Source organism: Hippoglossus stenolepis, chromosome 8 (genome assembly GCF_022539355.2).
Source record: "Hippoglossus stenolepis isolate QCI-W04-F060 chromosome 8, HSTE1.2, whole genome shotgun sequence".
NCBI lineage: Eukaryota > Metazoa > Chordata > Actinopteri > Pleuronectiformes > Pleuronectidae > Hippoglossus > Hippoglossus stenolepis.
The window spans coordinates 24,459,496-24,481,445 of record NC_061490.1 but is presented as its reverse complement, the minus strand read 5'-3'; the positions used below and the strand labels follow the sequence as shown (position 1 = coordinate 24,481,445).

The 21,950-nt window shown below is 43.9% G+C and overlaps 1 protein-coding gene across 2 annotated transcripts in view; it reads left to right on the top strand.

Moving 5' to 3' along the window:
* Positions 1–3,357: 3,357 nt before the first annotated feature.
* The window catches only part of dgkb (diacylglycerol kinase, beta), a 52,955-nt gene continuing 34,362 nt past the window's right edge, over positions 3,358–21,950 (top strand). The window contains exons 1-14 of one of the 2 annotated variants that reach the window (XM_047340997.1): positions 3,358–3,492; positions 3,812–4,073; positions 6,081–6,204; positions 11,443–11,519; positions 12,194–12,214; positions 12,714–12,861; positions 14,700–14,837; positions 17,285–17,334; positions 18,441–18,515; positions 19,061–19,180; positions 19,691–19,808; positions 20,321–20,409; positions 21,195–21,311; positions 21,506–21,604. In XM_047340997.1, coding sequence (XP_047196953.1) covers positions 12,744–12,861; positions 14,700–14,837; positions 17,285–17,334; positions 18,441–18,515; positions 19,061–19,180; positions 19,691–19,808; positions 20,321–20,409; positions 21,195–21,311; positions 21,506–21,604 — 924 coding nt within the window. In that variant the 5' untranslated portion in view covers positions 3,358–3,492; positions 3,812–4,073; positions 6,081–6,204; ... (1 more) ...; positions 12,194–12,214; positions 12,714–12,743. Of the gene's footprint in view, positions 3,493–3,607; positions 4,074–6,080; positions 6,205–11,442; positions 11,520–12,193; positions 12,215–12,713; positions 12,862–14,699; positions 14,838–17,284; positions 17,335–18,440; positions 18,516–19,060; positions 19,181–19,690; positions 19,809–20,320; positions 20,410–21,194; positions 21,312–21,505; positions 21,605–21,950 lie in introns of those variants that run through there. The other variant, XM_047340998.1, reaches the window with a different exon arrangement.

Here is a 21,950-nt window from a genome sequence, read left to right as displayed (position 1 = left end):
CGTCTTTTGTGTCATCTGCATGTTTAACACATCCTGTACAAAGAGGGAAGCGTCACAGAGGGAGGTGGTGGTTGTTGTTGTGTAGTGCGATGACGCTCAGGCAGGTGAATGTCAAGATCTAGATTCATCTACAACACAACCCTTAGAAATACAGAAGGCTGTCTATGACATCAGATCATCTCTTATTGCTTAAATGTAGACCACTGACACAGGGGGTCGGTGAATCAGTGTCCAGCAGCGGCTCAGAATAAATTAAGTTGAATTTAACTGCAGAGAATTAAATGTCTTCTGAGAAAAATCTTAGGAATTAATTTATCATTGTTGGAAGTTTACAGATTAACATTAGACTGTGGTTCAAATGGTAAATGGTCTCTATTTGCAGGACACTTTTTGCCATTCACACACATTTGCACGTTGCCCAAGGACACTTCGGCATGTAGAAGGTGAAGAGTTTGAACCAACAACCTTCTGTTTAGAGGACGACCCGCTCTACACCCTGTCTCAGTGACTGCTTTATTTTAGGTGTATATGATATTTTTTTTTAATCTTTATTAGCTAATGTTATCATCAGGAACTTCTGTTTGTTACTACTACCACTAAACGTAACCTGCAGAATCAGCATATGCAGGCTGCTGATTGGTCAGGGTACGGCAGCCAGGAGGAAGTCGTCTCTGGCTGTTCCGTTTACCTGCTGGTCGCCGTGTTTCAGAGCTGAGGTAACGGCACGAGTGAAAGTTACTGTGCAAACACGGCAATAAAGTGAGCAACAGACTGCCTCCTTTATGCACCAGCACTACAATATTAACTTTTACTACATTTAGTTATTTAAAGACCTATAATCTAAATACTGTGTACTGTGAGTCCTGTTCACTGCTCGTCCCTGAGGAGCAGATGCCCTGTTTCCCGCTGAGCGTCACATGTGAAGGACGTGTCGATACTTCAGCAGCTTCTGCCTCTGACACAAATGTAAACACCCACATGACCTACACAGACGGCCTGGAGGCAGCGCTGAAACACAAATGTTATTGGCACACTGCTCAGCTACACACACACACACACACACACACACACACACACACACACACACACACACACACACACACACACACACACACACACACACACACACACCGCCCATATCTGGGTCATTGTTCCGCGATCTTTCACGAAAGTCGATCCGTGCTGACGCTGGTGGGTCGGTGGCTCCTGCAGGTGGGAGGCTACATAAACGGTGCGAGGGACTTAAAGGTCGTCGGTGAGCTGATGAATGAAATGTTATACTTTTGAGGTTTGTTCCAGGAAGCAGCTCAAGTCTTTTCTCCTCCGAACAACGGGGGCAGACGCTACTATTGAGTAACCTCTGTGCCTCCTGCGGAAAGGTTTGCTGTTTCCATAAAGGTGGAGATTTGTACTCCAGCAGTTCCCCTGGAGGAGCTGGAGGGTAAATGTCTGGCCCCTGATCCACTAGTCTTTTAAAAAATAGCTGCCGAAGAGTTGGTTCTTTGCCCAAATTTCACACCTTCGCCTCAAGACGCTTCACAACCAAACTAGACGTACGAGGGGGAATTGGAATGTGATCCCTCCCTCAGAGAATAGTCAGGTAGTTGAGAATCGGAGAATGTGTTGAAAATATTGGTGTTTTTTGTCGTAGTCTTCAAATGATTCGTCTCCATATAAATGAAAAGGTCACTGAAGCTACTATCCAACCAGAGTGGATGATAAAAGTAGCCAACACAGTGAAAACTTAAATTTGATATAAGAATAATCCAAAAACCAAATTATATAAATAGTCAATCCATCCTGCTGTAATGTTTGGAGTGCCACATGGCTCGATACTTGGTCCGCTGCATTTGTTATCTCATTACCTCCATGACGGAGGTAGATTTTTAACGAAAGACGTGGTATAGGGCTCGAGGAAGAAAACAAATACATTTTGCTGTAGATATCTGGGGCAGATCCAGGATTTGAATTTAAAGGGCCTGTATATTTATCTTGTATAAATATCTGGTAAATCCTCTTAAGATTTATGATTAGGTTGACTGACCTTTTCTCTTTGGGGTCAATTCCATTTTACGTCTGTCGTAATGTCGTGTAAACATACACGTGCATCCATTTACAGTTAAAGTCGACGTATACATGAACAATGTGGATTTAAATGCTCGTCCTGTAATAAATATTTATTGTTTCTATTGATTTGTTTTGTGTTCATTGATCGACCTTTTGTTAATGTGAGCAGTGCTGAGAGAGAGTTTGCGCCTTTTTTAAAAAACGCAATATTATGAGTCACATTTTTCTAAAATATGCAGATTTCCCCCCCCCCATGTTCTTTCTTCTAGCAGTGTTTGTTTCCTTTCTGTGCCAACTTGAAGACTTTCTTACATTTGATGTGTTATTGACGAGGCTCTGACCCCCGGGGCTCATTGCTATTGATCGCTTCCAGTGAAGCCACCTAAGACACTGAGCTCATTCCGACGTGCGCGCTCGTCGTGCATCTCTCAGGACAAGTGAGTCGACTAAACGCCCAAAATGTCAATGACGCCGTTTGAAACATATTTATGATGCATAAACACGAAGCGGCAGAATCTTCATTTATGAATAAAATTAACTGAATGAACATGTTATTTTATCCTCTGAGATGTGACAAGTCTTTTTGTTGATTGTCTTTTTTTTTTTTATCAACCTTTTCTACGGACGTCAGACTCTTGATGATTCGTGTCTTTCATTCTTTTGTGTGTAAAGACAACAAAGGTGTGGAGGTCAGGGTCGTAGTGGTTATTATACTATTATTATGATGATGCTTGTTATCCAGAGCAAATCAACGTTACTTATGCTTCTTTTACGTGTTTATATTGAAGATGTAACAAGATAATACTCGATCATATCTTTAATCTAATTTATTATTTGGCCACCGACATTGGAGCTTATTGGTTTTTCACCAACACTGAGACTGTGTCCAAATCCTGAAAGAATTGTGCATTTTATTCTGCATTCATAAATTCTGATTGGATCTAGTTTTTCATTTACTCTAAATAACAATTACAAAGGTTTTTCATTTCTATATTTTATCTCCACATTTTGTTTCTGCTTGAAATGTATTGATTTCAAATGTAAAATGAATTCCTGTATGAGAGCTTTCAAATCTCCTTTTTAGGAAACAAATTGGTCAAAGAATCCACCCTCCTCCTCCTCCTCCTCCTGCCTCAGCTTCATCCTCTCTCTCTCTCTCTCTCTCTCTCTCTCTCTCTCTCTCTCTCTCTCTCTCTCTCTCTCCGTCTTCTCTCACTCTATTTGTCCTCATTTCTCCTCTTTTCATCTCTTTGTATGCTCCCCCCCCCCCCTCTTTTTCTGTTCTTTCTCCTCAGTCCTCTGGAGGAGAGAGATCCCACCAGTTGCTGCATTTACCGCCCGTCGTGCTGAAAGCTAATGTGGCCGGATGACTGATGTGTGCCACCGTGACCGGAGAGATGGAGATGGACTGAAAGAAGCAGAGAGGTGGGGAGTAGAGAGAGAGAGAGAGAGAGAGAGAGAGACAGAGAGAGAAAAATAACAGGAGAGCATTGGACCTCAGGGTGTTTCAGAGGAGGGAGGGGAAGGTGAGCAGCAGAGCGATGGAGGGATGTGACGCGAGGGAGCGGGAGTATGGAAACTGATCATTGCAGGCAGCGCAGCGTTGGGTAACTCTCTCTCTCTCTCTCTCTCTCTCTCTCTCTCTCTCTCTCTCTCTCTCTCTCTCTCTCTCTCTCTCTCTCTCTCTCTCTCTCTCCCCTCCTCTCTCTCTCCCCTCCTCTCTCTCTCTCCCTCACATCCACAGTGATGCTGCTCTGACCAGAGACCAGACACCGCCGGAGAAAAACAAACACCACCCCATCTTCCTCACGCTCGCATGCATCAGAGAGGAGCTGCTGCTGCTGCTGCTGCTCCATCTCCTCCATCCTCCTCTCCGTCTTTTTACGCACACCCACTTCAGCCGTGCAGCGGAGAGAGAAGAGCCAGAGGAGGCGATGAGGAGCTTCATCTGAAAACATCTGGCTGGACTGGAGGACGCCTCCCTCTCCTCCTCCTCTCTGCAGCAGGTGAGCAGCGTGTTGATCTCTCCTCTCTCGTCTCTGTGCTGCTCTGTGTCGCAGTGTGGCCACGGCTGCTCCGCATCTCCTGTCGCGGCATCAGCTCAGATCTTGGGGCATTGTTGCACATGGAGCCTCCTCACTGCAGCACTGCAGCACAGAGGAGCTGGTGTGATGGAGCTGGATTCAGAGGATGGCAGCCCTGTGTGTTGTGAGGGGTGCACTACAACAGCAGGAGCACACACGGCACGCATCGCTACTACAGTGTATGAAGCTGCTGGAATTATAGACTCACAGGAGACAGATGAGATGAATGAGAAGATTCTCCATCAGCTCCTTTTTGTGCCGTCATGTGCAGAAACATGAAATAAAGACACTGCAGATCATTTTCTCGCCTGAGCTCCAGGGGCAGATCAAAGTTTATGCGAGGGAGGCAGATTCCCACGCACCCAGCGTGTTAACGCAGCAACACCGGTGGATTCTCACTGTTCTGACTCTTGCTTTTTATGTGTATCTACACAGTAATAACGATGCTCTGTTCATAATTTATACAGCTTATGTTTATGTCACAGCCTTTTCCTGCAGGGGTTGTTGATGGTTAACATTTTCTGCACATGCACACACACAAACACACACTTGCATAACAGTCCTCACAACATTGATGCCTAATTAAAACCACATTGGTGTTTGTTAGCTACACACATGCACGCAGAAACGCACACATCCTTCACATGAATGAACACGTCCACTTGTTGAGCTAATCATAAGGAGCTGGAGGAGTGATCCACCGTCACACACACACACACACACACACGATTGTACAAATGCACGTCCGCAGACCCACACAGATGCCTGAGTGACACCCACGCTAACATGCACGCTCATTACACAAACCAGAGGGAAAGCGAGGTCATGCAAAGCTCGACAGCAGAGCCGTGATGTTGTTCTAATCAATACAGCGAACAGGGACTGATGTGTGTCAAACTGATAAATCAGCTGGTTAACGCAAAAATATCACGTCGACACTTTGCTTCTGTGACATGGTGAATATTTATGAGGCGAGTGATCCACACTCTGACATGATGGAGAATCTCAGCCTCAGAGAACAAACCTGCTAAACCTCAAATTCAATTCATTCTTTTGCACGTTTTGGATTCATGTGATTGCTGCTGTGTGTTGTGCATCGTTCTCCCCTAAAGCAGCTGGAAACCTTGACTTACTGTATGTGACATAACGGTCGACACATCGTGTGAATGGCTTTTGGCGAAAACTCTCGCAGAAACACTCGTTTACCGCCAATGAAACGCTGGATACTGGACTCGGTTACAGAATATGAGTACCAGCCTGCAAAAAAACATTTTAGCTTGATCTCCATCATGTTGTCATCATCATAGCAACCAGCCGAGCTGATGCAAGGTCGTTTCAGAAACCAGCTCCAGCTTGTGAAGTGTTTTATGCCCAAATTAGCACAAAAACATTTAATGAGTAAACAGTTGAATTGATGTTAATTTATGTTTTTTTTTTGTCGCTGCGGTTTTTCCTTAACAGAAATGCAACTTGTGATATTTTCTTGTCGGTCAGAAAACATCCTTGTGGATATTTTATGTGTTAAAGAAGTGAAAACGTGTGTTTACATTAGGAAGCGGGATGATGGGATGATTTATTCTGCAGTCCAGATGTTGCTAATTGGTCATTATCAGGTTTATTCGATCATTTTAACAGTTATTGGATCAATCTGTGACCTTTTGAAAATCTAGACATATAGATATAGGATGAGTAGAATGGCACCCAGCATGATGCACAGCTCCACCAATACTATGCTTTGATATATCAATATCTAAATTGATTCCATTATTCCTGAACCTTTCAAAATGCACCATGTTCTCATTACGACCCACAGGCGTCTCCCGTTCGGTGTCAGTTCCGCCACGTCTCTGCTGTTTTGTCATTTTCTCCGTCATTAAGTAAGGAGCTGCTAATGGGACAGGTGATCTGATGTGTGCTGCTGTTCCCCAGTGTGACGCCCCGCTGCGCCCGATGCTCGGCGCACGGAGAGACGAGGCCTGAACACGATGAGCTGCCAGGACAAATGGGTCACACTGACCCGGCTGAGTTGCCCTGCTACAGGAATACACCCAGTGTGAGTAGAGCTACTCTGTGTGTGTTGTGTGTGTGTGTGTGTGTGTGTGTGTGTCTGTGTGTGTGTGTGTGTGTGATGTCGAGGAGATGCTGTAATTTTTTTGCTGTCGTTGCCTTCTCTGTGTGAAAAGTCCTTTTCCAAGTCACATCCTGTATCCCACCCCCAGGCTGCTTTCACAAAGAGCTGCCCACTGTGCTAAACTTTTTCACTTTCAAATTAAAGCTCGTGGTTAAGTTCAAGGATGTGTGAAACTGGGAAAGGAACATTTTGTCTGATGAATGAATGTCAAATTATTATGTGTAACGTACGAGCGGTTTCCTGCAGTGACAAAACCCGAAGTCTCTTTTTAACAGGTTTTGGTTTATGGCCCATTTATGGTTTTGATTCACACCCTCTGTTCTCATCAGCCCTGATAAATACACGTCTGACAGGTGAAGCTAAACTAAACTACAGCTGATGAAGAAACTCGGCCAATAGCAGCCAGTTATTCCCTGAACCACTCCCGGGTCATCAGTTGCACGCACGAGTGATTCAACAGACTGCTTCACACATTTTAGTTTCTCCAGGTGCAAATAGAAGTCACGTGTCAGTCGGGGTCATTTACAGATGATCTCCCTTTTTCCACGGGGGGAAAAACACTTGACATCAGGAATCTGAAGAATCCCAAGTTAGAAATGTCTCCGGCTTATTTATTATACTTTGGATTCAGTAGAGTTTGGAGGGAAATTCTCATATTAAATGAGATCCCACTTTATTTCAGCTCTGACAACGACGCAGCTGTGGTCATATCATCGTCGTTCTGCAGGTTTTTACTGGATTTGAAATGTTTGGCTGTTGATTTCTAAGAACAGATATTTAAGGTTTTGCAATTTGAACTTGTTTATGCATATTCTTGATAATGGAAGAAAAATAGTTGGAGGCGTCAATTGCAGATTGCATAGTCGATGATGAAATCTAAATCTGCACGGCGACGTTCGTCAGATAATTTGCAAAGATAATTTTGTAAAGGAAATATTAGAGGATTCTACATTTATCTTTTTTTCATGGATTCTTTGTGTGGTTCTTTTGATGAGAACCTGAAATTACCTCCTTTAAATGTTTGGATTTCAGCAGCCATCTTGTTTAGAAGGTGTATTTTTACCTCTCTTGATGAGGTTTAGCTGTTTGTGCTAAGCTAATGTCTTGAACCAGTGTCTCTAAAGAACACACTGACTCCTCTTCAAGTGAATCTTGGTAAGACGACGTACAATCTTTCCCCAAACGTTGAATCTTCCTCGTCTCTTTCTTCGTGTCTGTGCCGTTTCTTCTAGCTAAAAAAAGTTGTCATTGTTTTGACGTGAGGTAAATTTTCCCTTTTATCTTGAGAAAAGTCAGTGCGACTCAGATTTAAGCCTCTAAACCGTCAGTGGTCCTCCTCCACAGACGCGGAAACACTGCTACAGCCGCAATTCAATTCACTGTGGTTAATCTCAAACATCCCCGGCTTCTAATGATGAATTTTTGATGTTTTAATCGTCGGCCGCGTGTTCGTCTCGCTGATGCTCGAGCTGCTCGGGCATTTAATCCGTGTGGTGCCGTTAGAGCTCTGAATGATTCATCCTCCGCCCCGACCAATGGCTCCCCGGCTCAGCAGACTGTGCTCTGGATGCCGGGAGTTTATGTTACGCTCCGAGACGTTGACACATTTCATCATTTGAAATGGTACCAGGGATGGAAAGTATGACGCTACCTGGCAGGCTCACCGCAGGATGTTGTGCACCGCCCACACACGCCGAGGTGTCGGGGCGGCTTTGAAAGTGCAAAAAACAACGTCCGTCACAGTAAATCGTTTGTGGGAAGACGAACGATGGCCAAGAAAGTCTTTTGGACGTCCAACGTTTTTTAGATGCTGAGTGCTTCCTTGTCCGCTCGCTGTGTGATTGCAGCCCAATGCGAGTGGCTGAACAGTATCTCAGCTATTGTTAACGCAACGTCCTCAAGCCGTTTCAAACAATGTGTGTTGTATCTGCTCTTAAGAGAATCTTAATAATTAATGCTCTTCACGCAGGATCTGTTTTACTTGATAAACACATTTCTCCCTTTAATTGCTCCGTCCCCGTTGACAACATTACACTCTAAGGGAGCTCTGTCTGTCTCTTTGCTACACACAACAGCCAATCAGCTTCTGGTCATGGGTTTTCATGTTTTGCAAATATTTGATTTGTGGGAGGCTCAGGAGTTGGTTGAATGAACGTTTCAGCGACGTGAGGCTTCACAATGCAGCTTCGAAATGAAAAATTGTGTGGGAATAATAAGCAGAGAGCAGAACTAGGAGGGGTGGGGAAACACAAAGCATCAAGAGAGAACTAAAGTGTGTGTGTGTGTGTGTGTGTGTGTGTGTGTGTGCAATGTGTGCACGCGAGACAGATTTGGATAATCATGTTTCAACGAGCTCCGGGCGACTCTTTGTGCGCTGCCCTGCTACAGGTCATAAAATATCCCGTTCTCTCTGAGCAGCAACAATAGGCATCACATCACCTCACCTACTCATCTCTCCCTGCACCCCCCACCCCCCTGTCTCTCTCATTAAAGCCGTACACTTTCATAACATTTTAATAGCTGTGCGCCCAGTCACGCACCTTAAGATCTGACTCACAACAATTAGAGTTTCTCTTTATGTGATGTATTTGCTCGTGCATGTGCAAAGTGCAGCAGAGTGCCACTTAAGAGATTTCTACTTTTTCAAAGGTTGAAAAACATCTTCAATGTGTTTATGATCCCGAAAAACCCCGACGTCCTGATGACTCGGAGCCGCACACTGGTTAAATCATCAGCCTGATGGAGAGAATAAATTGTAATTTAGCGCTGGTGAATGTGACAGGCAATCAGCGGACACATAATCACTGTGCTCCGTAATGGTCGTGTGTGGATGGCGCGCTAATAATGATGACACGTGCTCGTTTAGTTCCAGACACTGATGGTAAAATTCACCCTGAGAAAAGAAAAGACACGAGGCCATTAGTGCGAGAAGGAGACGACATGAAGCTTTGAAGAGAAACTCAAATGCATCTAGAGAGACGGAGGTTTCTCTCACATTTATTCTCCAGCATCTACAGAATGTAAACACAAGATGTTATTGTAACTCACAGATTAACAGTGTGGCTCCAGAGGCATAAATCCCATTACTTTTATTATCTGCCATAATATTTTAACAGTCCACAAACTACGTGATTGTAAAACAATGTTATGCAAAAGTCACAAGTCCATGATGTCAACTGCATTTTAAGTAAACGACGAGGAGGACTACACTACCCACAATCCTTTGCTGTAGTAGCGACATCTCTGATTGGTGGAGCTTGTTGTTTCCATGGAAATGTTGACCACAACCATGAAAGTCACATCTGCTATGATGGGATAGACGGATGAGATTTTAAGGGATGAGAACAATAACCCAAACGGCTGAAAATCACTACAACAAGGTTTAATTCAAGAACTGATCATTTGCAATGGTTTATGGGAAGTGTAGTTCGTTCCCTCTCTATAAATCATGTACACCGTCTGGTACCTTTGCCTTTTTTTCCATTTTCCAACATTTATTAGCTCTTAATCAAATGTTTTATGGTCGTGATTCATCGTGTAGCCGGTCGTCATCGATCCACCATTAAAACTAGGATTTGCTGGGATGTCGAAACAGCAAATGAAATAAAAATTTACGGTGGGAACCTGATCTGTTCTAAAAGAGCCTGGTTCTTTATAAGCTTGAAATCGAATGAAAAACAAAAGCTTATGAATTATTACATTTCTTATTCTCTTCATCTGTGAGGACTTTTACTGTAACGTTCGTAACAAACCCAGTTTCAGTTACCTGCCGAACTCACCTGCTGATTATCCATCAGTGACACGCTGTGCGGTTCCATGAACGACGCCACCTGAGGGTCTCCGGCTGCTCCATCGCTTTCGTTGGGCCTCGTTAAGGAAGAAGAGGAAACTGATACGAGAACTTAAACAAACCTCTTAATGTAATTTGCTGTGAGCAGCGATTGGCTCTTGCGTGGAGATGAACCAGGCCGTCCGGCGCCTGTGACAAAATGCTTCTTCTTATTAACTCCAGTAACATTAGAACCTGGTATCTGTGGCGCGGGGAATTGATTTAGCAGTAGGGCTCATAAACGCTCGGCAGCACGCGGTCATTATCACAGCGACTCTGTTCAAGTTATTTCCGTCTGTAAACCGAGTCGCTCTAATCTTCACACAAGTGGGGACACGTTAGCCTGTGCTTAGTTCAAATTTACACATTTTCTGGATTCGTTTAAGATTTTTCAACTCTTGACGAATTTTGACAAATATAATGACAGATTTAACTGATTATAATGATCAGAATGCAAACACTGGACGATTCGGACAGAACGTAAGACGACACGATCTCACAGTGACGATTCTATAGACAAAAAACAAACATGGTGGAGGGTTGGCGTCGCCTAGCAGAGGTTTACTGGAAGCAAGTTCATAAATATCCCAACCAACCATATCTCATTCATTTCACCTGTTTACAAACAATATACAGCCTAAAAACATGGTATTGGTTTTCTATGACCAAAGACATTTTACGGATACACACGCTGACATCTTTCTCTCTTGTGACATCATTTGCCAGCCACTAGGGGGCGATCAAGATGTTTGTGCTTTTCATGTCATAGCTGTCATGTCGTCCATCTTCGGTCGTTTCCCAAGTTTTCCCAATGCTAACTTCTGTCTCGTTTTCTGACCAGTGTTGATCCTCTCGGTTCTTTCATACCCGTTTATCAGGAATTTACCTGTAAGCTTAATTGTTCTGTAGCTGCATTTATTTGAGTTACACCAGTTTCCTTTACAGCTGACACCAGTAAAAACACAACGTTTACAGGTTTGTGTGCAGGATAGTGGATCTCAAGTGAGGAGCACTTTGTGTACCGACATGACCTCGACTGTCTGGCTGCTTATTCACAACCTCTGACTCACAAACAGGGGACATACGTGTCTCCCTGCAGATGCTGCAGATTTTAAAGTAGAAAGTCATTTGCAGTAACAAGCTTCATTTGTTGCTCAGACTTCATGACACCCCCCCCCACCCACACACACACGCCTTTGCTTGCCGAGTACAGTGTAAGTGAAAGTTTTAATGTCCTCACTACACGGGGAATCCAGTGTGTTTTTGTTTTGAAGATTAACAGAAGAACATGGACACACATTCACTAACTTGTCCTGGATGTGTTCGCTCAGACTCGACCAAGAAGCTGAAGGATGTGCTGCAGGAGTTCCATGGAGATGGTGTGTTGGCTAAATACAATCCAGAGGAGGTATGTTCAGTTTACATTACATAACAGATGCTTTACGGCCTATTCAATCCAGATCGTCGTCATATACACACACAACAAAGGCTGTTTCTTCACATGCACTTGTTCGCCTTGTTGCTTTTCTCACAGATAATTAAACACCATGATTCAGAAGTATTCATTTTTTTAGACGAGCGGTTTCCTCTGCATATTCCCATTCACACATTTTCTGAAGAATATTGTGACGCCCAGGCTGAGCTGTAAGCTGCCGTTCTAGCAGGTAGAATAATTGGATTTACATCCCTGCAGCTGAATGGTTTCTCCAGGTATGTCACCATAATAAAAGCATTTCAAGGCTGGACATTTTCTATTTTGGATTTGACATTTTGTGGGAGAATAATGAGGTGTGGAGAATAAAACTTTATTAAACTCTTGATTTTATAACCTTTTTTATATAGAAATTTATATCTAAATGAATATATATAATATCGAGCGTCTTCTTGGGTGCGGAGAGAAAACCGCAGCTTCAGTCTAATCCAGCTCACGGCTTTTAATCCAGTTTATACATTAATAATTGCTGCGTGATAGTTAAAACATCCATAATTCAGTGGCATTTTTATTGTGACTCTTTTTAAATGCAATATTTGCACGATGCATCCGTGAACTTGTTGGGTTTCTTTCCCTCTTCAATGCCACAGAAGCAGGAAATCCTCTGCCAGGTAACTGAAGTCTCGTCCTCTCTCTGTTGTTGCTGTGTTTTTGCTAAATGTTCATAAAGTTCCTCGCTGAATAACTCAACTGTCAAGCTGTGGTGGAGCAATAAAAAAAAATATATATATATATCGGGGGATGCAACCGCTTGCAGGCAGATATTACTCTCCTGAACAGTCGCTTACACAGACTGGTAATAAGTCAGTTTCCACAGCACAATATAACAAAATGCAACATGCAGGTCCACTAATGTGTCGTTCTGCACACGACTCATAGATTCAGGCAAGCAAGCAATCAACAGGACGGATGAAGCTGTCAGAAAAATAAAAAACACATTACATGCATTGTAAGCGAAGGAATGAGCTGCAGAAACAAGTGAACTACTTTAAGACGGATCTCACCACTTTCTCCGGCTGCAGCTTTAATTCCTGCAGCACGTTCTGAAAACCCAGTGTGTTTCTCTGCAGCTCTACCATGACACACAGCGTCTTCTCTTCCCGTTTGCAGGAGATTGACTTTGAGGGTTTTAAGGTCTTCATGCAGACGTTCCTGGAGAGCGAACTGCCAGAGGACTTCTGTCAACACCTCTTCATGTCGTTTAGCAACAAGGGAACCAAACCCAGTCCCTCATGTTCTGACAAACCCAAAGTCTCTGGTAAGTGTAGAGATGAAATATTTACTCCAACGAACGTTCGGAGTGTAAACACGACATCGTCCTGTGTCCGTTAATGATATATGAATCTGTTCCAGCGCCAGTGTGTCAATTATTCTCTGTCCTCGCAGCATTTTAACAGAGTTTTAAAATAACACAGAAAACTGAGCTTCACCTCATTGATATGTAAAATAGCCTCTTTCTGTTTCGAGCCTTCAGACTAATAGAGCTGCTGCCAAGTCCAGCCGGATGGAGAACAATGTAAATCGTAGTGTAGACGCTGCCAATTGTCTTGGCAAGAGACTTGTTTGTTTATAAGATTTTACACTAATGTCTCATTCTTATGTGGTGATGACTAACTGATGCATGGAACAGGACTGATCGTTGGTTCAGTCAGGAGGAAATACAGCTGTTCACTGACTGCTTGTGTAAAGTTTAATGAAACTGCAAAGTCCCACCAACCTCCCACACTTTGTCTAACGTCAGTTTGTGATGGTAATTCAAACAAAGTTAAGTTAAAGGTAAAAGTGTGCATGATTTACGAGGCTCTATTGGCAGAAAAGGAGTGTTTTCTATGTGAAATTCCATTATATTCAATTTTTAACAATGCTTTTGTATCATTGTGAGCTATAGGGCACAGTAGAAGCCCCATAAATGCTTGGAGTGGGAGGGGTGAGGGGAGGGGCAGCGTCCTGCACGGGTTCTTTTATTCAAACCAGTAAATCGGACCCGACTCGTTACCTGCAAGTATCTCCAAGTGAAATCTGGACCCGCGACCCCGTCACCTGTGATTAAACACACATGCTCCACTCCCAGTCGCTCACTCCAGATGGGCTCCGGCCTCCTTGTCCTCCTGATTCAGGCTGAGTTGTGTCTTGGAAGTTGTTGCAGCACCTTTGCTCCTGTCGATACGTCTCCTTAGCGATGACGTTGCTTAGTTTGTCAAATCTCGTATTTCTTACAAGCAGCATAGCCACTGAGAGCAGATTCACCTTTGGCTATTTCTATCTTTATGTAATCGACACTTTTTGGCTTCGTGCTTTGGAGCTGTCATGTCGTCCACCATTATATACAGTCTATGATCCATGCATCCACTCTCCGCTGCTTATACAAGTATGAAGGACGTCTCCTTAGCCACGTCTTCCCCCTCTTCAGGGATCTGGAGGTGCGTCTCAGCCAGGTTGGATATATAATCCCTCCAGCTTCTGTTCTGGGTCAGCCAAGCGTCTCCCCCCACTCGGACTCACACACTCGTGTTCACCTCCACAGGGAAGCTCTGGAGAAGCCTCCCGATCAGCTGCCTGAGCCACTTCCACTGGCTGCCGCTTCACAGCCAAGGAGTGGTTCTCCAAACCCGTCGTCTCCGCCTGCCAGGGAAACTCATAGAGGACGCTTGTGTCCATATTTGTTATTCTGGTCACTACCCAAAACTCGGGAGCAAAGGTTAAAGGTTAGCAAACTGAATATTTCATGTAACAGAGAAACAAAACTAGCATCTGCAGCACGACAGGGAATCCTGTATGTAAACTCTACTTTGAGATGATCGGCCATGTTTGAGAGAAGAACCAATGGTGTTAATGACGTATCGCTCCTCATCATTATCTGTTAAACTCAGTGAGATGAGATGGAGACGTTCTCATGTAGAATTCAGACAAATCCACAGTGAGAAAACGTCCCTGCTCCCAAACACAAAGCAAAATACAACCGGACTCTGACCTTTGGTTGAACTGGACACGATTGATCGGTTGAGTAATGCCAGGCTTCCTAACGCAGCAGGTTGTTGGGCTAACATTAGCCGCGATGCAGAGGATGCTTTGACCTTTTGTCTCCGTCCCCCGCAGGGTTGAAGCTGATCAAAGGGAGCTCCACCCCCCTGAAGATGGCCGCTCTGCCGCAGCCTCTGGACATGGTGCAGCTCAAGGACATCGTGTGTTACCTGTCGTTGCTGGAGGGCGGACGTCCCGAGGACAAGCTGGAGTGTGAGTGTCATCCGGGGTTTTATTCTCCTGTTATTATACAGCAAGCATCAGAGGCGCAGCGGTGTGCACACGGTGCCACTGCTCGATTCCTGGATCTCAGAGAAAACACACATAAAAAAGGTGAAATACAAAAGCCAGACGTCTGAGTTAAAGGGAGCAGATGTGATGTGACTGGTTGAGTAAAACCTCAGCGGGTGGAAAGACAACGTGAGGTCAGAGTGAAGCCCAGAGAAAAAGGCAAAGGGTAAGTGAGGACGGAGCTAATGCCACGAATTCTTCCTCTGCTGCTCTGTGGAAAAACGCAGCATCGAGTCCCCGAGAGCTGCAGAGTATCGGATATAAAAACAGGTGGATGGAAATCCTGAGTCTTATTCTGAAGACATCAGCCAATCAGAAAGTCGCCTGATGGACCAGAAAGTAGTTTAGTTTTGTCCACAACTGCATGAAACAATTTCCCCAAAATGTTTACCTGTGAATCCTGGAAAAAAAACAACTTCTTATTTCAAAAAGAACGAAGCACATGAACTTAAACAAGCTCCAATACGAGAAATACTCGTTCAGCTTTTCATCGGAGTGAGACACTTTTCTCTTTTTCATTCTGTCATTAACAAGCACATTTAATCCAACGTTTTCCTTAATTCAAATAAGTAGCTCACAACCAAAGTTTCTATCCCTCATGTTTTCATATTTTCTGCTCTGGAGCTCGTCCTCTTGATTTATTTCCAAATGAAATCCAGGTTATTCGACAGTTTCTTCTCTTTCCACCTGATCTTCTTCCTCCTGAAATCTCTCTCTGCAGCTCTGATTCTACGAAGAGATGTTTGCAGTTTACTGACACAAATTCCCACGTCTCCTAATTGTGTTTATCACATCATTTATTCACAGGGTTACGCTGCGTAATTGGACATCAGTGTGATTCCTTTTTTTTCTTTTTTTTTTCGTGTTGCTGTAATTCTCATCCAGCTGCTGAATTATTGAGAGGAGCAGCGTTCATTAAGTGCAGGAACGACTAAATTATTCAGCTGCATGTGTGTGAGCACATCACGGATTTAACTGTGGATCAAGTCTCATTGAACATTAACTCCCTCCCTCCCCTCTTGCATCCCTTCCTCCCTCCTCCCTCCCTCCCTCCCCTCCTTCTGCATCCCCCCCTCTCCCTCCCTCTCTGTGGTCCACACTCATGTTCTGTAGTGGAGGGGTCCCTCTACTGGTTTGCTTGAGAAATGCTCCAACTTTATTTATACACCACTTTTCCGAACAGTGTTAGGAAATGAAGAAAAGAGGACGGAGGCCGAGAGGCTCAACGCACTGAAAACACAAAGACGTTATAAAGATGCATTCAAAATTAAAGGAGATGAGATTAAGGTAAATAAGATTAAAAACAAATAAAGTCAGTAATTAAGGTAAAAACGTTACAGAATAAAAAAAACAGCTAAAACAGAATAAGTCAACATATAGTGACTTTGATTTTCTTTAGAGATTAAAACCAGAAGGTCACAGAAAAACAACAAATCTATTATTTAAATATCAAGTTGTTAAATGTAGATAATAAACAGAGTTTGACTTGGATGCTTCTTTAAAACGTTAACTCCAACAACTCCAAAATCCAGTGGAGACTCTGAATGACTCTCAGACATTTGGTAAAATCAGTTTTAAATACAGTCATCTGTCTTTTATTAATAGCAGCATTTTGTGAGTATTTGACTGTCTGAATAAAATATGAAATGATTCAAATACAGGAACTCAACCCAAAACACATCTCGTTTCAATTAATACAACTTTATTTATCTCTAATCACTCATTTATAAATATATTTCTAGTTTTTTCTCATTTGGACTTGACACAGAAGTCAACAACAATCATCATGACCATGTTTTGCGCTCTGTTGCCTCCTGGTGCGTCTTTGCGTCACCACAGGCGCCTTCTCGTTACACCACCAACCTCCACCCCCCCCCAGATCCCCCCCCCCTCCACTCCCTGTGCCTCAAAAAAGTCTCCGTCTCTCAGGAAACTGCCAATTATCTCCTGGTTAGTGGCCCTGACCGGCCGCCATGTGACGTCCATCACTCCTTGTGATGTCAGCAGCCAATTCTATATATAACGGTCACTAAAGAAAATGATCGGCACACAGGTCGTGTTGTTGTTATTACAACTCGGCTGCGTTTAGACTTTACAGGGTGTGTGTGTGTGGGGGGGGGCCTCGTCATGACGCTCAGGAACGGCCAGTCACAGCTGGGATACTGGAGGTGACTGGTTTCCATGGTGAAACACCTGAAGTTGCAGGGGGGGTGCAGGTTTTTTCTAGTATTGGGTGAACAAGGTGAGATGGAGCACCGGGTGATGTGGCTTCTCCAGTAACTGAACTTCCCCTGCGAGGAAGAGGAAGAGGAGGGAGTCCAGGGTGTTGATGCTGTGACCTGATGTTGTTTTTGTTTCTGTCTCCACAGTCATGTTCCGTCTCTATGACACCGATGGAAACGGGTCCTTAGACAGCTCGGTAAATATCGCTCCTCTTCAACTTCACTTCTTTTACTTTAACTGATCCTATTCACCAAGTCAAAGGGAGACAGGAGATATTGGGAAGATTAACTAACAATCATTTAAATCTATCATTCCCATTATTCCTAATTAGTAAATGATTTTATAAACAGAAATCTATCTTTCTATCTCTGTCTGTTTCTCTATCTTTCTCCATCACTCCATCTCTCTATCTGTCTGTCTCTCTCTTTCTCAACTTAATTACCTCTGTTCTCTCTCTCAATCATTCCTCTCTCTGTCTGTCTGTCCGTCCATCTATTTCCATCTCTCTATCCCTACCCATCCCTTATTTCTCTCTCTGTCTTTCTATCTTGTCTCTCTCTCTTTATATCTCTTTATCATTCCATCTCTATATCCCTCTTCGTCTAATACAAACACACGGTGCAGGTAAACCAATGGATGAAAGTAATGGTGGTGTGGTGTGATTATATTTATGAATGAGAGCATCAGTGTTATGTCTACATGTGTAGATATGTAGAAAGTGTAAAGGAGGGAGTGAGTGGAATATCGGGGTCAGGGGAAGTGTGGTGGGGGGAGGGAGTTTGTCATGTATCCAGTTATTAGTCACGTCCCACCATTACTTCCTGAAAGAGGAATGAAGTACACTTTGTAACCTTGTTTAGAAAAGTGCTGTACAAATAAACTTATTATTATTATTATAACATGTTTTTTAATTCAGTGACATATTTTTAGGACTTTTGTGGTTACATTTTTAAACGTGTGACCTCTTGGTCCACTCTGACTGATCCTCAGCATCACATGGCCTCAGTTGCCTCCAGATAATAATGTCACCCCCTCTGCCCACCCCCTCTGCCCCCCCCAAGAAACCCAACCATTGTAATTAGCCCCTCAGCTCCGCAGCTCTTCCCACGCTGCCTTTGTTTTCCTGCGTGCAGCTCGTCTGTGAGGAAGAATGACGTCCCCACCCCTGTCATTACACACTGTGGATCAGTCTATTCAGGCCGCAGACGTTTAGTGACACGGGGGTTTGTAAGGCTGCAATATACTGGAAAGGTAAACACAGTGTTTGTGTGGCTCTAATGATCGTCTGTGGTCTCGCCGCAGGAGCTGGAGCACATTATCTCCCAGATGATGCACGTGGCAGAGTACCTGGAGTGGGACGTGACCGAGCTGAAACCAGTAAGAAAACACAGCCCCTGAATTAACACACAAAACTCCACTTCAGCTCGCTGTTCGATCTTATTTTTAGCTTTATTTATTTTTTATTTTTCAGACAGAGACCGTCCTTGTGCAGTTTAATCTTATTTTTTTTTGTCTTGGCTGTTTGCTTTATCTATTTATGTATCTCCTCTATTTTAACTGCTCAGCACTCGGGTCTGTGTCTCTATAATGTGTCTGTTTTTGTTTTTATTCTTATTTTTGTCGGTCATGGGGTCGTGAAGTGAGTTCACACCTCTGCACGGGCCGAACGCCTCCTTCAGCAAATTGTACAAACTCATAAATCTCAACACCTTAAATATGACTGATCTTGTTTTAATCCAGATCCAAACATTACTTCCCAAAAAAATAAGGGAAATTATGAAAAATTCTGATAAAAACATAATTTCCCATGTAGATAAAACTTGATTAATACAATTTTGCTAAAGTTTTTTCCTACACAAAGAATATAATCATGTGATTTGCCTTGTGGTGATATCGTTCATCACGATAGTTTCTGTTTCCAGATCCTCCAGGAAATGATGCAGGAGATCGACTACGACCACGACGGCACCGTGTCCCTGGAGGAGTGGATCCAGGGCGGGATGACCACCATCCCTCTGCTGGTGCTGCTGGGCCTGGAGACGGTGAGTCCACACATCTTCTCTCACATCCTGCAAGATAAAGTTACTTAATACTTCACATTTCAATAAAGTCCTGGTTGGTCACTCAAACACCTCTAATGGCTTTGAGAGTTATTTTCCATTTATACTGGATCATTTTAATAATATCCAGGATCCCTGCTGATCGACTCCCTCAAACCATCACCAGTTCTGTCTCCAGTTCATTATTTACCCACTAGATAGCAGCATTTGACCATCTCCAACAGAAATCCCCACCAGATCTCATATTTTATGAATGAGTGTCACTGCTAAGACCTGAGCTCTGTCTGTGCTGTGTTTAAAAAGTACAATATGATAGAAAATACGTATTCATAATATAAAATCCCTCATCAGGAGATGATCAACAAGCTTAATGACAAATAAATCGGTGAAAAGAAAAGCTGACGATCCTCAGAGACCACGAGACGATTAAAAGAGTCAGATAATTGATATAGATTCAGTTAATTAACGGATCATCTGTTCCTCTTGCTGCAGAACGTGAAAGACGACGGTCAACACGTGTGGAGACTGAAGCATTTCAACAAACCAGCGTATTGCAACCTGTGTCTCAACATGCTGATCGGACTGGGGAAGCAGGGACTCTGCTGCTCATGTGAGTGATTCACACCCGAACTCTGGAGGATGTCCGGAGAACTGGGTCGGGACTTTCTCTGGAGTCTGTCTTTGTAGAAATCTCAGCAGGCGGAGGCAGGACGTGACGTATTAATGCACCTTGACGTATCTGCTGCGGAGAGATCACGTGTTTTTGTTTATTTCGAGTTAGAAACGTCACCAACACACCCACTTCGCTCGCTGTGATTCCTGCAGAGAATCTCCTGCTGTGTCGGACTTTCTGTGGACTTCAGGCTTTCAGGAGAAACTCCACAGAAAGTCTGGAGGCTCTCACTCAGACATTTGTGTCCACGGCCCCTCAGGAGAAAGTCAGGAGATTCTCCGGAGTTCAGTTCATGTCTGAGAGTAGCTTAACTTTGAAGGGTTCGACAGATTCAGCCTCTTCAGCTACAGATACACAAACCTTTGTTTATGTCACTTATAACTCTATGAAAAGTCTGTTTCTCTCTTTCCTCTGTGAGTGTTAAAAACTCTTCTCTTGTTCTTTCCCAGTCTGCAAGTACACGGTTCACGAGCGCTGCGTGGCGCGCGCTCCGCCGTCCTGCATCAAAACCTACGTCAAGTCCAAGAAAAACACGGAGGTGTGTCCGATTGGAGTGTTTGGCAGGTGGCACGCTTGGATCAGCGACGCTCGGCGGAGCTTAGCTCGAGAGTTTCTCTTCCTCTAATGGAATTAAAACAGTCTGCTGCGAAGCATCGCTAATGACTGAGAGCAGTTTGAAGACACAGATACAGAGAGCAACGCTTCTTTCTCTTTTCTTTCCTTCTCTCCTTCGCCTGAATTTCCTTTGGGATCAAAGTATCCATCTCTCTATATCTATACCTCTATTTCTCATTCTCTATATCTGTGTATCCATCTTTCTGTGTTCTTCTCTCTCTCTCTCTCTCTCTCTCTCTCTCTCTCTCTCTCTCTCTCTCTCTCTCTCTATCTCTATCCATCTCATATCTCATATTTGTCTCTCTCACTCTATCTCTCTATCTTTGTGTCTCTCTGTCTGTTGTGTGTTGTCTCTGCATCTCTCCTCTCTATATATTCTATGTCATATCTATGTCTCTCTCGCTCTCGTTCTCGTTCTCGTCTCTCTCTCTCTCTCTCTGGTTGTGTGTACTTCTTGTTTTTTCCTGCAGCAGGTTTCTCTTCTCACTTCTCTCCTCTGTGCTCTCTCTCTATCTCTCTCGCTCTCGCTCTCTCTATCTCTCTCTCTCTCTCTCTCTCTCTCTCTCTCTCTCTCTCTCTCCGCTCTCTCTCTCTCTCTCTCTCTCTCTCTCTCTCTCTCTCTCTCTCTCTCTCTCTCTCGTGTTTTTTCCTGCAGCACGTTTCTCTTCTCACTTCTCTCCCGTGTGTTGTCTCTGCGTCTCTCTGCAGGTGATGCATCATTTCTGGGTGGAGGGGAACTGCCCCACCAAGTGCGACAAGTGTCACAAAACCATTAAGTGTTACCAGGGTCTGACTGGGCTCCACTGTGTGTGGTGTCAAATCACGGTGAGAGGCAGCCACCTCCTCATTATATTCCCACTGCTTATTGTTGTTTAACTTGTATTTCTGGAAGTCATCTCACCAATTTACACCCAGGAAAACACGTGTTTGTGGCTGAAAGTTGACACATGAAACGCAAACAAAGTCCTGAACATGTACATAAAACCTTTTGTGGTTAATAACACGAGTTTTCCCTCCAGCTCCATAACAAGTGTGCCTCCCACGTGAAGCCTGAGTGTGACTGCGGACCCCTGAAGGATCACATCCTGCCCCCCAGCTCCATCTGCCCCGTTGTGCTGGTAAGAGCTCGCTCCTCTCCGGTCAGGGCCCCCGTCACGTGGCCGACCTCGTTTGACACCGCGTTGATCTGAGAGGACGTGATGAGGCTTCATCGATCGTCTCAGGGGAAAGTCACTCGCTACGGCGGCTCACAAGTGGAAGAGAGAGAGGATCCAGTCGTCGGGCTGCACATTCTGCTCTGAAATCACAGTTATTGTTCTCGTTCCTGGAGATTATTTCCAAAAAGACACGAGCAAAGTTCAGGAGAAAAACGGAATAAACTGCTCGTTGAAATATGAATTATTGATGCGTTTTTAATCTTTTAAAGGTACAATGTGTAGGGTTTAGTCAAATTTAGTGGTGAAG